This window comes from Lactuca saligna, chromosome 7, assembly GCF_052625555.1.
Source record: "Lactuca saligna cultivar CGN05327 chromosome 7, ASM5262555v1, whole genome shotgun sequence".
Taxonomy (NCBI): domain Eukaryota; kingdom Viridiplantae; phylum Streptophyta; class Magnoliopsida; order Asterales; family Asteraceae; genus Lactuca; species Lactuca saligna.
Genome location: NC_136423.1, coordinates 72,906,136 through 72,921,744, shown reverse-complemented (window position 1 = coordinate 72,921,744; position 15,609 = coordinate 72,906,136). Strand labels below are relative to the sequence as shown.

Genomic DNA, 15,609 nt, shown 5'->3' with positions numbered 1-15,609 from the left:
TAGAGAGAAAAGTCAAAATGGATTATGTGGACCTTTAGTCAAGATTGATATCCCATGTATTGACTTAATATTTATTATTTTGGACCGTTCAGGATTTTTGGTGAGATAGTGATTGGAGACTTCCAATTCTTTCAGCACTACTCGCGAGTTGAGTTATGCTCACTATACTAAGGGGTTGTAGGCACCAATGCCGACACAATGGATTTAATAACCCAGTAGTTAACGATATGTTGAGTATGAGATAGTTATACATGCTAATTTGTTATGCCAATTTGGTAGATCTATAGAACTACATGTGTTACTTTTTGATTTTCTTTATGTTCAATTAGTTGTATATGTAGACATGTTGTGTGGGTAGGTTGAGGTTGCACTGCTTCGTGCGACGACCAACAAACCCTGGAGTATGCCAGATCTGAGTTGAGGGCCGGGAAGGCATACCAGAATCATATTGAGGACTCATTAGAACACTAGATACAAGCTGAGGACCGAGTGGTATGCCAGACTTGTACTAAGGGCTTGAGGGTATTGGAGCATTCCATTTGCGAGCTGAGGGCCATGAGAGCATGCCCGACTCGCACTGAGGGCTGATCAGTTATATTTCAGTCTAAGGGATGTAGGGGGCAACCCAGTCATAGGTTGTGAGTTCGAAAGCAAACCAGACTTATGTTGTGGGCTCGGAGGCAAGCTAGAGTCACACTGTGGGCCCATGGGGTAATCCAGTCTGTAGAGTTGTGGACCCATTGCACGCTATTATTATGTATATTATTTTTTATGTATCAGTATTTTGGGAGAACTCACTAGGTTTCGGGCTTACAGTTTCAGTTTTAGTTTCAAGTACCTCAGAGGACCGCAGGAAGGCAAAGGCATGATCGTACAACTCTTCACTTTTTATGACTTCGTTTACTGGGATACTCTGATATAGAACTAGTTTGATAACAAATTTGTAATAACTATTGGTTTCTAAATGTTTTAGAAAGTTTAAAATTGGCATGATTTTTATGGATGTTACAGATTGTGTTCTTGTTTTAACTAGATTCCTTGAATTTGATTTATGTTTGATTGGCCACTTATATGGATTGATTTCTTATGTAGTTAATTGACTTTGTATGACACCTAATCGCCTTGTATAGTTAATGATAGGTAACAAACAATATGTTTTCTTATTGTAGAATATATATCACATATTTTTACACTTTCAAGTATATGAGAAGAAATGAACACTGGTATAAAGCTTCTAATGAACTTAAAGCGTACTTTCAATACAATCTAAGAGTGTGGTTATGTTGAATTAGTAAAGCTAGGTCTAGTCAAAGAACGTATTTTAATTAGATAACTTGGCAAGCGAGATGTATTAGAATGTGTTAATATCTTTCAATACCAACTTAAAATAGTAATTACGAATCACATCAATGCATAATCAAGTTAAATGACAACATTGAGAACTGAAATTGGAACCATTTAATTCATTGTTTACAAATCTATTACATTTTCTGCATGTTTTCAAAGTGGATTGTTATTTATATTATTTAACATCTTGCATATAAAACCCCCTTTTGTGATCAAAGTACATTACGTAAAGAGTTATAGACATTTTTCCTGCATCTCAGAGGATCGATATTGCTTGCATTGTACTGCTTTTTGGTGCAATACAACAGTGTTTTTGGACTATATTTTGTCCCTTTATTTGTTGGGTTTCACACCCTAACACCAATCCGTTTTGTAAGTTTAATGATGATGATTATATTAATAAAAGTTATGTACAATTGTATTTGTTGGTAGACAAATGTACAAGGTTGATATTACTGACTAACTCCAATATATACCACCGAATGAAAACGAGTTATACGTTACCAAATTCACACATAGGATAATGTGCATAAAAATAAGCAAGTAAACCTAAAGAAACTAAAATTTACCTACACGTATATAAAAATAAATAAGTAGGATATCTCTTTTTAAAGTTAAAGAACGAAAATTCAAATAATTAAAAATATATTATATGTGATCCGGCTCATATGTAGAAAATGTACATAAAAATAAGTACGAAAACATTTAAAAAAAAATACAAAATGTAGACAAATTTGAATTTATACCGATATGTACTTAAAAAAAAAACAAGTTTTTTTTTCTAAATTTATGTAGAAACATTAACCAATTAGAATTTATACCGACACATACATAAAAATAAGTATGTAAAACAATTATTTTTAATTTTAATTTAACGTACGAAAGTAATTAAAAAAAATTAGAATATGCATACTACATAAGATGAACATAAATATTTACAAAATAGATGGAACTAAAGTTATATTTTATAAAGTCAAAAGTAAAAAAAAAAAAAAAAAAAAAATTAAAATAACATTTTAAAAAGTAGAGAGGAAAAATATAATTTTAAACAATATAAATTTTAAAAATAAAGCGGGCAAGCCTTCGGTGAAAATTTCAAAGAACATCATATACATGTGTTTGACGCGGATTCTTGTTTAATTTGGCAGAAGAGCAGTCAAACACACAGGATGCAGAGTAACATCCACGTCGCAAATGCAACGGCACTATAACTTCCGACGTTCTTCGTCCCTCAGACCTATCAGTGCCACCAATCTCCGATCACATTTCTCCGACGTTACCCCTCAAAACACCCAGAGTTGCTATAGCACCATCGCCTCCTCTTCCTCTTCACAATCACCATGGTTCCCCTTCATCCGCACTGCCATTGCTCGAAACGACTTGTCATTCGGAAAGTCCACTCACGCTCTAATCATAACTCATGGGCACACCACATCAGACCGATTCCTCACCAATAATCTCATCAACATGTATTCAAAATGTGGCGCTCTCCCTTCTGCCCGCCGGCTGTTCGATGAAATGCCTCAACGAGACCTTGTCACATGGAATTCGATTTTAGCAGCCTACGCTTCTAGCTGCGATTCCCATCCAGGTAACGTCGAAGAGGGTTTTCGTCTTTTTAGGCTTCTTCTCAGATCATCTGATGTTTCGCTCACAAAGCTGACTTTCGCCCCCGTTTTGAAGCTATGTTTGATGTCAAGTTACGTTTGGGCATCAGAATGTGTTCATGGTTACTCTGTGAAAATTGGTTTGGAATCGGAGGTGTTCATTTCTGGAGCTCTTGTCAACATTTATACAAAGTTTGACAAAGTAAGGGAGGCAAGAATGGTGTTCGATGAAATGCCTGAACATGATCGGGATGTGGTCTTATGGAATGTGATGCTGAAAGCATATGTAAAATCAGGACTTCAAGAAGAATCATTCCATTTTTTATCAGATTTTCATCGAAACGAATTTGTATGTCCAGACATTGGAAGTCTGCAATGCTTTCTTAATGGATTTTCTGAAGAAGATGATAGTTCCAAGAACTATAAGGATCAAGTGCAAGGATATGCTATTAAGTTATCTTTCACCAATGAAGATGACACTTCTCTAAATGTAATATCTTGGAATAAAACCATGTCCCATTATCACCAATCTGGAAACCATTCATCTGCTATCAAATCTTTCCTTGATATGAATCGATCAAATGTGAGAAATGATGAAGTGACATTCATTGTCTCCCTTTCTACTGTGGTTGCACTTCATGATCCAAAACTAGGGCAACAGATTCATTGTATGTCTATAAAACCTGGTTTTGAAACCAATGTTAATGTTTCCAATAGTCTTATTAACATGTATTCAAAAACGGGTTGTTTAACATCAGCAAGAAAAGTATTCTTTCACATGGAGGAAACCGACATTGTTTCATGGAACTCAATGATAAACAGTTATGTACAAAGTGGATTAATGGAAGAATCTGTTAAATTATATATCAAGCTCTTACACAATGGACTAAAGCCTGATAATTTCACATTAGCAAGTGTATTAAGAGCATGTTCTTCACTTTTAACTGATCAAAATCATGCATACACAATCAAAACTGGACTTGAAAACGACACTTTTGTTTCCACATCACTTATTGATTCATACTCTAGAAATGGTAGAACAAATGAAGCAAAGTTTCTGTTTTTAGATAAAAGTGAATTCGATTTGGCGTCATGGAATGCTATGGTGTTTGGATTTATAAGTAGTGGGAATAGTCATGAAGCATGGGAGCTTTTTACTCAAATGCACAAAAACGGAAAGAAACCAGATGAGATCACATTGGCAACTATGTGTAAAGCTTCTTCATTTTTAGTAAGTTCAAAACACGGGAAACAGATTCATGGGTATGCTCTAAAACATGGTGTTGATCAAGATTTGTATCTTAGTAGCAGCCTTCTTGATATGTATATAAAATGTGGTGACATGATAGATGCCCATAAAGTGTTCGATGAAATGCCAACTCCAGATGATGTAGCTTGGACTTCTATTATATCAGGATGTGTAGAAAACAGTGATGAAGATCGTGTTTTTTTAATCTACCATAAAATGAGACAATCTGGTGTATTTCCTGATGAATTTACCTTTGCGACCCTAATCAAAGCAAGCTCTTTAACAACTTCATTAGAACAAGGCAAACAAATACATGCGAATGCAATAAAGTCAGATTGTGTTCTTGACACTTATGTCAACACATCACTCATTGACTTTTATGCAAAATGTGGTAACATAGAAGAATCTTATCAATTATTTAAAAGAACACGTGTCCAAAATATTGTTATATGGAACGCAATGTTAGTAGGTTTAGCTCAATATGGACATGGAAAACAAGCTCTTGAACTTTTCAATGAATTAAAATCCATCGCTAATTTGTCACCTGATAAAGTCACCTTTATCGGTGTTCTTTCCGCATGTAGTCACTCGGGTTTGATTCAAGAAGCTTATAAACATTTCAACGCAATGATTGAAAATTACGGAATTACCCCTGACATCGAACACTACTCGTGTCTTGTCGATTGTCTTGGACGAGGTGGACGTCTTCTAGAAGCCGAGAAACTGATTGAATCCATGCCATTTCAACCTTCCGGATCAATGTATCGAGCTTTACTTAATGCTTGTAAGCTTCAAGGCGACATGAAAACAGGAAAAAGTGTCGCGAAAAAGCTTCTAGAATTGGAGCCATTTGATGCTTCTGCTTATGTGCTTTTGTCGAATATATATGCGGGTTTGAATCAATGGAGTGAAGTTGCGGATTCTAGGAGAATGATGATGATGAAGAATGTGAAGAAAGATCCGGGGTTTAGTTGGATTAATGTGAAAAGAAAAGCTCATGTTTTTGTTGTGGATGATAGATCACATTTAGAAAGTGAGAAGATATATGAAAAGGTGGAGGATTTGGTGAAGTTGATTAAGGAAGAAGGGTATGTTCCTGATACAGATTATGTGTTGCTTGATGTTGAAGAAGAGGAAAAAGAGAGGTCTTTGTATTATCATAGTGAGAAGTTGGCGATTGCTTTTGGGTTGATGAGTTTGGATGAATGTGTGACGATTAGAGTGATAAAGAATCTTAGGGTTTGTGGGGATTGTCATAATGCGATAAAGCATGTGTCGAAAGTGTTTGGGAGAGAGATTGTGGTTAGAGATGCTAATCGGTTTCATAGGTTTAGTAATGGAGTATGCTCTTGTGGTGATTATTGGTGACTTTGGAAATTCTTTTCTTTTTGAAATGTTTATTTAGCACTTGTGTGACACCCAAGTAGACAGTGTAATTGTGATATGGTTTATTTATAAGTTTAATAAAATAATACTGTTTTATATTAGGTGGCATGAAATTTAAATGTTATGTTCGTTTAAGGTATCTATAATAAAAGATTTTTTTGCCCGTGAACATCACCTATGATACAAATAAAAAATAATTTTAATTAAACTGTAAGGTGAAATCATGAGTTTTTATGATACAATATAGATTTGATCGATGGATGTAGTAAAAAATTAATGTATTTTCTATTATCCATATAGGGGTTATTTAATTTTATCTTCTTTTTAGACTTAGATCCTGTTTAATAGTTTCTGTCTGGAAAGTGTTGTCTGAAAAAGTTTTGTATGGGAAAGTTCTCTGATTTGGAAATAAATCATGTTGTTTGATTGTACATCTGATTAAATGTGCTGAATGATGAAAAATGACAATATTACCCTGCTGTTCTATATTGTGGTAGATGAAATTGTTGAATAATTATAAAAATATACAAATTGTCATACAAAATCAAAATTACACAATAATCATTTAAAATTCAAATAGAATGCCGATTAAGTTGTTTTTAGTTTTTCTTTTCAAGTTAATGTTATATCGTTATTCTTTCTAGCAATTTAATTTTTTTTTTAAAACTCAACATGTGTTTATTGACTCTGTTTATTTCTGATAGTGGTAGGATAGATGAATTTTTTTCGAAATATATTAGGATGATGATAGTGTTATCAAAAAAAAAAAAAAAAAAAATACTAATCCAATAAAAATGAATTTGAAACAAATTAACTAAAAGAAATTAATAATCAAACAATGTAATATTTATTAATATATAAATATTATATATTTAGAAAATAATATTTTTTTAATATATAATAATCTAATAAAAAGAATTAATCCATTAAAAAGAATTAAAAAAGAATTATTTATAAGAAATTTAATCTAATAAAAATATTAATTAATACATAAATATTATATATTAAAAATAATATTTATTAATTAATAATAATTCAATCAAAAGAAATTAAAAACATTATTTAAAAGAAATTAATAATGCAAGAAACAAAGAGGCAGAGTTTGGGGCACAAATGTCTTTCCAGCCTATTCAGCGAGAAATATATAGTTTTAAAGCTTTCTCGGAACGACACATCTTACCGGGAAATACCCATTTTTTGTGCATATCAAACAGTCTTTCCGATCAATTCAGCCAGAAAAATCTGTTTGGGCCTGAAAAGATGTGTATCAAACTGGACGTTACATGATGCCATGATAAATTTTTAATATGAAAGAAAGAAATTAGTTTATAAGTTGTTATGATAATCGATACATAATAAATACTAGAATTTAAAGAACAAATAAAATAAACAAAGTATATGTAATTTAATTAATGACTACAAATAAAAATATAATCGCATGTTTATAAAGTAAAGAAACAACAATGATTATACATAATCGTTCGTAAAACCATGACTCCTAAAATCCCATTGTCTCCTCCCTCCAACACCGGCATCTACACCCCTCGTCCATCGTCGTCATTCCCTCCCTTGTCCATTGTCATCGCCGAAACGAACCTTCACTGTCGCATCCCTCAATCTTCCATCTCCAGTGCGAGGCAGTGAGTCGCAAACTCCAAACAAACATCCACACCATAGACGTTTCACATCGACTCCGGGTCAAGTGCTCTACCCATTAATATCCTCTCCCCCATCATCTCCTATGTCTGGTTGTCTCCCATCTGTAGATGTCACACCCCCGAACCAGACGGCGGAAACGTCCGAGGGCTATTATGATTTAATTGAATATCATCAGAATGAATATACATGAATTATAACATCATTCACCACCATGCATTGAAATATTATAACCGATATTGTTTACATTCAGTACATTGTTTAAAACATTACATTCCCAAAACATAAACCGTTCGATACTAATTAAACAAACATTTTGACATCACTAGATACATTTTTCTTCGATTACCTGTTACCTGAGAATACAAGTATTTTGGAAAAAAAACGTCAACATATGAAATGTTGGTGAGTTCATAAGTATGGTTTGAAAAGAAATGATTTGTATAATTTTGAAAACCACAGAAAATCCGATATTTTCTAAAAAAAAGTGTTGTATAAAAGAAAAAGTGTGAAGATCCATAAGTATGCTTGTTGATTATTATAAACGTGAATAATTTTTAGACTTTGTATATATCACATAGTTAAGAGTGTTGAATTCCCCAGGGAAAACCCGATGTTTTCCCAATACATCAAATTACGTGGCTTAGTTAGTATTATTCCGATACGACGTTGTTTTCTATAATTCCAGGTGACATTGGATTAATTATGGTTTATGAGTCGTTATAATCACACATTAATGAAAATGACTAGTTTACAACTATACAAACGATCCTTTAGGCGTCGTCCATACTACTCACTTAATCCAACCACCCTGACTTCTCATAGCCCCACAACCGAGGAGAAAAGAGGGTGCGAAGCCCCCGTTATTTCCATAAGTCGTTCAAGGCTATCGTGAATGCGAAAGGCACTTAGCCCGACTCACATTTAACTGCTCGACTTTGCTAGCAGTACCAAAGGACCCTTGGCGCCCAACAGCACAATAAAGCTATTGAAAGTGCTTTTACACGGAATTAGGTCATATATGGCCCAATAACATGTAAGTGCGTTCCCTTCGGGCCTAAAGATCATGTCATTGGGCTAGCTAGGCCCAACAAGCACGATTTGAAACTTTCGAGCCCAAAGATGGTGTGTTGACTTCTCGTAAATTTATGCATGTGTATTGAAGTATCATTGTTTATTGATTTTTGATTCGTTATTGATTTGAGACCGAATCAATTCGTTTGGTAACGATTTTTGTGTTGAAGGTGTATTTATTATTACGTTTCGCCGGTAGACGTAGCACCCGTATTTTTATTTTAAGGGATCTACTGTTTTAAGAATGTGAGTTTATCTTCTTAAGCCCTTTCTCGGCTAAAATTTACACTTTTAACCCTTTGTGTATAAAAGAATTTCCGGTTTAGTCCGTAAACTATTTTTCTTGACACTTTAGTATCAAAACTTATTGGAAAGACATTTTTAGCACAAATTTACTTGATAAACAGCTTAAGTCCTTCAAAAATGAAATTTTCTCTGTTGAAACCTCCATTTTCGCAACCTTTACAATTTTGACACAAAATGGAAAAATTTTGCATCTTTGGTCCCTTTTTAATTTGAAAAGAATTTTTGACCCTTGAAATAGATTTGGTACACTAGTAATCCTTTGTTTTACAGAAATGTGCAGTTTCAGCCCCTCCAAATCAAAAATCTCGCAATTTGGGGCTTTATTGGGCCGAAAAGTCCATTTTTGCCCATTATGTTTAAAATTCACATTTTTAACCCTTCAAAAGTGTTAATATTCAGAAAATACATATTAGAAACTGTTTAGACTCATCTCAACCTTCAAAATTTATATTTTGTCATTTTGGCCCCCTTAGTTTTGTATTTTTAGCATTTTGAGCCCAAAAATGGGTTTTTAAGTCCAAAAATGTTCATATTAACCAACTAGATTATTTTTCTAGACTTGATTAGTGTGAAATGGTATAAGTTATACTTATTTCATTCTTCATATTTTAGATCTCGGTTTTTAGGTTCTTGTGGCTAGTATAAACATCACAATCACACAAGATCATACATATAGCATAAAAATCATACAAGGCATACATATACTCATAGATCTACACATTTGCTTGTATTCTCCCCCATGAAACTTATAAAAACCGAAAAAGAGGGGGTATAAAGCTCACCTTGAGTTGGGTTTCGGTTTTTGGAGAAGATTGGAAGAAGTTTGATGTTGTTTTCGGCCCTAAGAAGCCTTCCTTTGTGTCGAACTTAGGGAGTTTCTAAGAGAGTGATCATGATTTTTGCATGGATTAGAAAGAGATTTTTGATAAAACAAAGAATCTAGATCATAGATCCAAGCATAATCTTACCTTAGATGAAGAATTTGTGGAAATATCTTCTTGAAAAACCTTCTAAAATTCGAGATCTTGATGAAGAGTGGAGGGAGTTTCCTTGAGAGGTTTGTGAGAGAATTGTGTGTGTGTGTGTGTGTGTGTTTGGAATCGGCCGAGAATGAGACGGAGGGAAAGAGAGAGATCTTGAAGTGATGTATGCATGGAAACATGGGATAAGATGCATGGAAGACCATAATGTAAAAATGAGGTGCCCATGAGAAGTCAACTCTCCCTTTTATTTGGGCTTGGGTCGAGAATTAGAGGGGAAGAGAAAAGAATTTGGGCCTTGCATGCTTAAGCCTTTTCATGGTTATGTTAAGGGATGTTTGGTCCAAATAACCATAAATATGAGTCTTATGACCTATTAGGGCTAAATTAGGTTAATTATGGCCCAAAATAGTTCATATAATTAATTTATTTCATTATAGGCACAATATGGCCCGAAATAATGAAATAAATGAAAGTGGATCCAATTAGAGCCCATTCAAGAGTTCTAAGCCCAAGATAGTCAAATTGGAAGCTTATTGGTCCATTGGGCCCAATAAGGAAGTCCTAGTCCAAAATGGACTTAAACAAGGACTTCTAGGGTTTCCAATTACTTGTTGACTATTTGTAGTGCTTGTATGATGTGTTTGATTGAAATTTTGCTGACATAGAGTATGCATCATACATGCTCTTATGTTTTTGATTCATAAATTGGTTTAAGTGTTGGTTACAAGGCACAAAAACTCCTAATTGTGACATGATTCCCCCGTTAGAGGGAATTTCATCCCAAAATTCTTTTGAAAGCTAGATTTGAGAATGCTAGAATAAGTGAGGGTACTTTTGCTTCATTTGGTCTTCGCGTTCCCACGTGAATTCTGGCCCACGCTTCGCATTCCACCGTACTTTCACGATCGGGATGCGACTTTGCTTAGTACGCTTCACCTCCTTGTCCATGATTTCGACTGGTTCCTCAACGAATAGGAGATTCTCGTTGATTTCAATCTCATCAAGGGGAATGACGAGTGTTTCATCTGATAGGCACTTCTTAAGATTGGAGACATGGAACACGGGGTGTACGATGTTTAGCTCCGCGGGTAGCTGCAGCTTGTACGCCACTGGACCTATTTCGGCAACGATTTCGAAAGGTCCAATGTATCGTGGGTTCAGTTTTCCCCGTTTTCTGAAACGAATGACTCCTTTCCAAGGTGAAACTTTTAACAACACTCGATCCCCGACCTGAAACTCTAAGGGCTTTCGCCGTCTATCGACGTAGCTCTTTTGTCGGTCGCGCGATGCTTGTAGTCGAGCTCTGATTTGAACTATCTTTTCCATGGTTTCACATATGATCTCCGGTCCCGTTAACACCTTGTCCGATGCTAGTGTATTTGCTAGCTGGGTGTCACCCACTTCAGCCCAACACAACGGTGATCTACACTTACGTCCATATAGTGCTTCGAAAGGAGCGACTTTGATGCTCGAATGGTAACTGTTGTTATAAGAGAATTCCACTAAGGGCAAGTGGATGTCCCAAGACTTCCCAAAGTCTATCACACATGCGCGAAGCATGTCTTCGAGCGTCTGAATGGTTCGTTTGCTTTGACCGTCCGTTTGTGGGTGATAAGCGGTGCTCATGTCGAGATGGGTTCCGAGTGCTTTCTGAAGTGATTGCCAAAAACGTGAAGTGAATCTATTGTCTCTATCTGAGATGAAAGACACTGGTATTCCATGAATTCTTACGATTTCTCGAATGTATAAATGCGTCAGTCTCTCCATCTTGTAGGATTCTTTTATTGGCAGGAAATGGGCGGATTTCGTCAGTCGGTCAACTATTACCTATATAGTGTCTAATCCGTCCGATGTCTTGGGTAGCTTGGTCACAAAATCCATAGAAAACCCTTCCCACTTCCACTCAGGAATCACTGGTTGCTGTAATAATCCCGAGGGCTTTTGGTACTCCACCTTTACCTTGGCACAAGTAAGGTACTTACCGACATAGGTGGCAATTTCTGCCTTCATGTTCGGCCACCAATAGTGTTGTTTAATATCCAAATACATCTTGTCCGAACCGGGATGGTTGGAGTATCGCATCTTGTGGGCTTCCTTCATGACTACCTCCCTAAATCCTCCGAGTTTAGGGACCCAGATACGGTTCATGAAATGGTATACTCCGTCCTCTCTCACCTCTAGGTTCTTTTCCATTCCGCGTAATGCTTCGCTTGCTCTGTTTTCCGTCTTCATGGCATCTGACTGGGCTACCCCGATCTGAGTGGTTAGGTGAGATTTGATGGTTATTGAGAGAGTTTTCACACGATGATTAGAGTACTCCTTCCGGCTCAAGGCATCAGCTACCACGTTGGCCTTGCCTGGGTGGTATTTGATTTCACACTCGTAATCGTTTAATAGTTCAACCTATCTTCGTTGCCTCATATTCAACTCTTTCTGGTTCAAGATATGTTGGAGACTTTTGTGGTCCGTGAAGATGGTGTACTTCGTACCATAAAGGCAATGCCTCCAAATCTTCAGAGCAAAGACCACCGCTCCCAATTCCAGATCATGGGTTGTATAATTCACTTCGTGTGTCTTTAGTTGGCGGGATACGTAAGCTATTACTCTTCCATGTTGCATGAGAACGCAACCTAAACCCTGATTCGACGCGTCACAGTAGACCACGAAATCTTCCGTTCCCTCCGGTAGAGATAGTACCGGGGCACTACAGAGGGCTTGCTTCAGGGTTCGGAAGGAAAATTCTTCTTTTTCCGTCCATTTGAATGGTACACCCTTTTGTGTAAGCGAAGTAAGTGGCTTGGCGATCTTAGAGAAGTTTTGAATGAATCTCCTGTAGTAGCCTGCTAGGCCTAAGAATTGGCGAATTTCTGCGGGTGTTGTCAGGACTGCCCATCCTTCGACGGCTTTGACCTTAGAAGGATCCACATGAATTCCTTCCCGACTAACAACATGACCTAAGAAGTTCACGCTACGGAGCCAGAACTCACACTTAGAAAGTTTTGCGTATGGCTTTTCCGTTTGCAGGGTTTCTAGGATTTGTCGGAGCTGTCGGCCATGCTCTTCTTCACTTTGGGAATAGACGAGAATGTCGTCAATGAAGACGATTACAAAGTTGTTGAGGAATGGTCAACAGATTCGGTTCATCAGGTCCATAAATGCGGCAGGGGCATTTGTTAGACCGAAGGGCATTACGACAAATTCATAATGTCCGTAACGAGTTTGGAAAGCGGTTTTTGGAATATCCTCTTCCCGGACCCAGAGCTGATGGTACCCGTACCGTAGATCTATCTTAGAGAAGTAACTAGCCCCTTGGAGCTGGTCAAATAGATCGTCGATTCGTGGGAGTGGGTAGCAATTCTTGACAGTGAGTTTGTTTAGCTCCCTGTAATCGATACACATCCTAAAATATCCGTCCTTCCTTTTGACAAAGAGGACCGGAGCTCCCCATGGTGAGTAGCTGGGTCGGATGAATCCCTTGTCCAAGAGTTCACTGAGTTGGCTGGACAATTCCTGCATTTCAGTAGGAGCTAGCCAGTAAGGCGATTTAGCAAGTGGAGTTGTTCCTGGAACGAGGTCAATTCGGAACTCAATTTGTCTCTCTGGGGGTACTCCAGGGAGATCTTCAGGAAATACATCTGGGAATTCACGTGCTACTGGGATTTCTTGAATGTTAACCTCTTCCTTGGTTTTATCCACTATGTGAGCCAAGAACGTGAAAATTTTCTTTCGTAGATGCTTCTGTGCCTAGACGCACGAGATGATGTGAAGGTTCGTGCTAGGTTTGTCTCCGTAAATAACTAGGGTTTCGTGATTGGGAAGATGAAGGCGAACGACCTTCTCGTGACACATAATTTTAGCATGGTGGGGGCTTAACCAGTCCATGCCAATAATAACATCGAAACTCCTAATGGAAACAGGCATCAAGTCTATTTGAAAGATGTGTTGATTTAGAGTTAGGGTACATCCGATGTAGATTTCCCCAGTGGATTCGGTTTTCCCATTGGCCATTTCCACCGTAAAGGTTTCATTGAGCTTTTGGGGTTGTTGTTTTAACAAATGTTTAAACTTATTGCTCACAAAACTTCGCTCCGCTCCAGTGTCAAATAGGATGCATGCATATTTGTAGTTTAGGGGAAACGTACCGGTAACAACAGCGGGATCCTGAATCGCCTCCCCCTGACCTATGGTCAACACTCTTCCAGTTCCTCCATTTCTGGGATTGTTGTTGTTGGGGCAGTTTTGACGGAAATGCCTAATCCTTCCACAACCATAGCAGGTGTGGCTAGGTCCTGCATTATTGCCGTTGGTGTTAGTGTTGTTGCTGTTGCTTCCCTGTTGTTGATTTTGAGGAGGGTAAGTCCTGCAATATCTTGCCGTGTGCCCCTTCCCATTGCAACTGGTGCACTGCAGCTCCTTGCATTCTCCATTGTGATGGAGACCGCACTTGGGAAGATTACCAGAATATGGTCTAGGAGTACTTGGTGCACCTGAGGCTAGAGCATGTGGTGTGGATGGAGCTTGCGTGGTCGCAGCATTAACTGTCACTGTTTGCTGTTTCTTGGACGATTCGGAGCCTTGACGCCCCTTTCTCTTGTTGTTCTTCCCCTTCTTGCTATCATTTTCCTTCTTAACTTCAGTCTCCACTGGCTTCTCACCCTTCTTGTTGTTGTGGTCATATAACTTCTTGGCCAATCTCTTGGCACTGTCGAAAGTTTCAGGATTTGCAGCTATTACATTTCCCTGGATCGGGGAGGTTAGTCCCCAGATGAATCGCTCGATCTTCTTACCCTCTGAGGTAATCATGCGAAGGCATAACAGAGACAGTTCGCTAAACCTGGATATGTAGGCATCTATGACGGCGTTCCGGACAGTGAGATTCCACAGCTGTTGTTCCATTTTCTAAATTTCACCACGAGGATAGTATTCGGCCATCAACATTTCTTTCATTTCTGTCCATGGCATGGAATTGGCTATGGGGAGTGTCATGGCTTCTACGTGTCCGTTCCACCAAGTGATCGCTTGGTCAACAAAAGTGCATGCAACAAACTTCACCTTCATCTCTTCAGGGCAATCGCATATCTCGAACACCGATTCCACCTTCTCGATCCATCGTTTTAGGGTGATCACTCCTCCAGTGCCGTTTTAAAGGTTCGTGGTTTGGATTTGGTGAAGTCTTTGTAAGAGCATGTTTTGGCGGGTCCTTGATTCATTCCGTTGTTCGAACTTCCGGCCCCTTGCCCGTTGACTCCTCCATTGTTCCCTTGGTGAATTTGTGTCATTGCTGCAGTGACCGCAATAGATACAACTGCCTGAAATGCGGCTGAGTCAACTTCGGGTGGGGTTGGTCTCGGGTTTCCGCGAGTGGGTCGTGGAGGCATCTTTCTATCATAGAACGGAAAGATGTTGAGTGTATGTGGTTTTTGTGAGGTTGTGATCCTATAGACTAGGTACGTGGCACCACTTAAGTACTTCTACGATTTAGCATACAATCATGGATACATAACACATAACAGATTATAACGTCATAATAAAACATATAAAATTTTTCATTACTATTATCCGCACTTTGATACATCAAAATTTTGCTAGAAAGAGCATACATAAGCGGTACTAGTTCGACAACATAACGACTCTATGAGTAGTGTAGTCACTTAAACATAAAGTCGGGGTACATAGCATAGTTCCTAATGACCTAGTAAGATAAGTCTATCTCTAGCACTCCATGGGGTGTCCTAATATAGTGGCGGGATCATATGCCGAAGTGTTGAGCCAATAGCTGAGCCATCTCAGTCATGTCTCCAATGACCTCATCCCTCTCATGCTCAGCTTGCACTGCCCGTGCTTCCATGGCGAACAGTTGTTGCTGCAGGGCGGCAATCTCAGCTTTGGGAGAGCGATTCTCCCTTGCGGGGTTAACTGGTGGGGCGGGGTGGTCCTGTTGCACCTCGCTAATAGGTGATGCAACGTGATATTTGCCCGAGTCTTGTTCTTCCTCCATGTC

The 15,609-nt window shown here is 38.0% G+C and overlaps 1 protein-coding gene across 1 annotated transcript; it reads left to right on the top strand.

The window, feature by feature from the left end:
* Nucleotides 1–2,452: 2,452 nt before the first annotated feature.
* LOC145006377 (Tetratricopeptide repeat (TPR)-like superfamily protein) lies at nucleotides 2,453–5,687 on the top strand. The gene has a single exon (XM_078965463.1). The coding sequence runs from the start codon at nucleotides 2,542–2,544 to the stop codon at nucleotides 5,569–5,571; it is 3,030 nt and encodes a 1,009-aa protein (XP_078821589.1). The 5' UTR covers nucleotides 2,453–2,541; the 3' UTR covers nucleotides 5,572–5,687.
* The last annotated feature ends 9,922 nt before the right edge of the window (nucleotides 5,688–15,609 follow it).

Coding starts and splice junctions, on each gene's coding strand:
- LOC145006377 (XM_078965463.1), top strand. CDS start 2,542: ATGCAACGGCACTATAACTTCCGACGTTCTTCGTCCCTCAGACCTATC.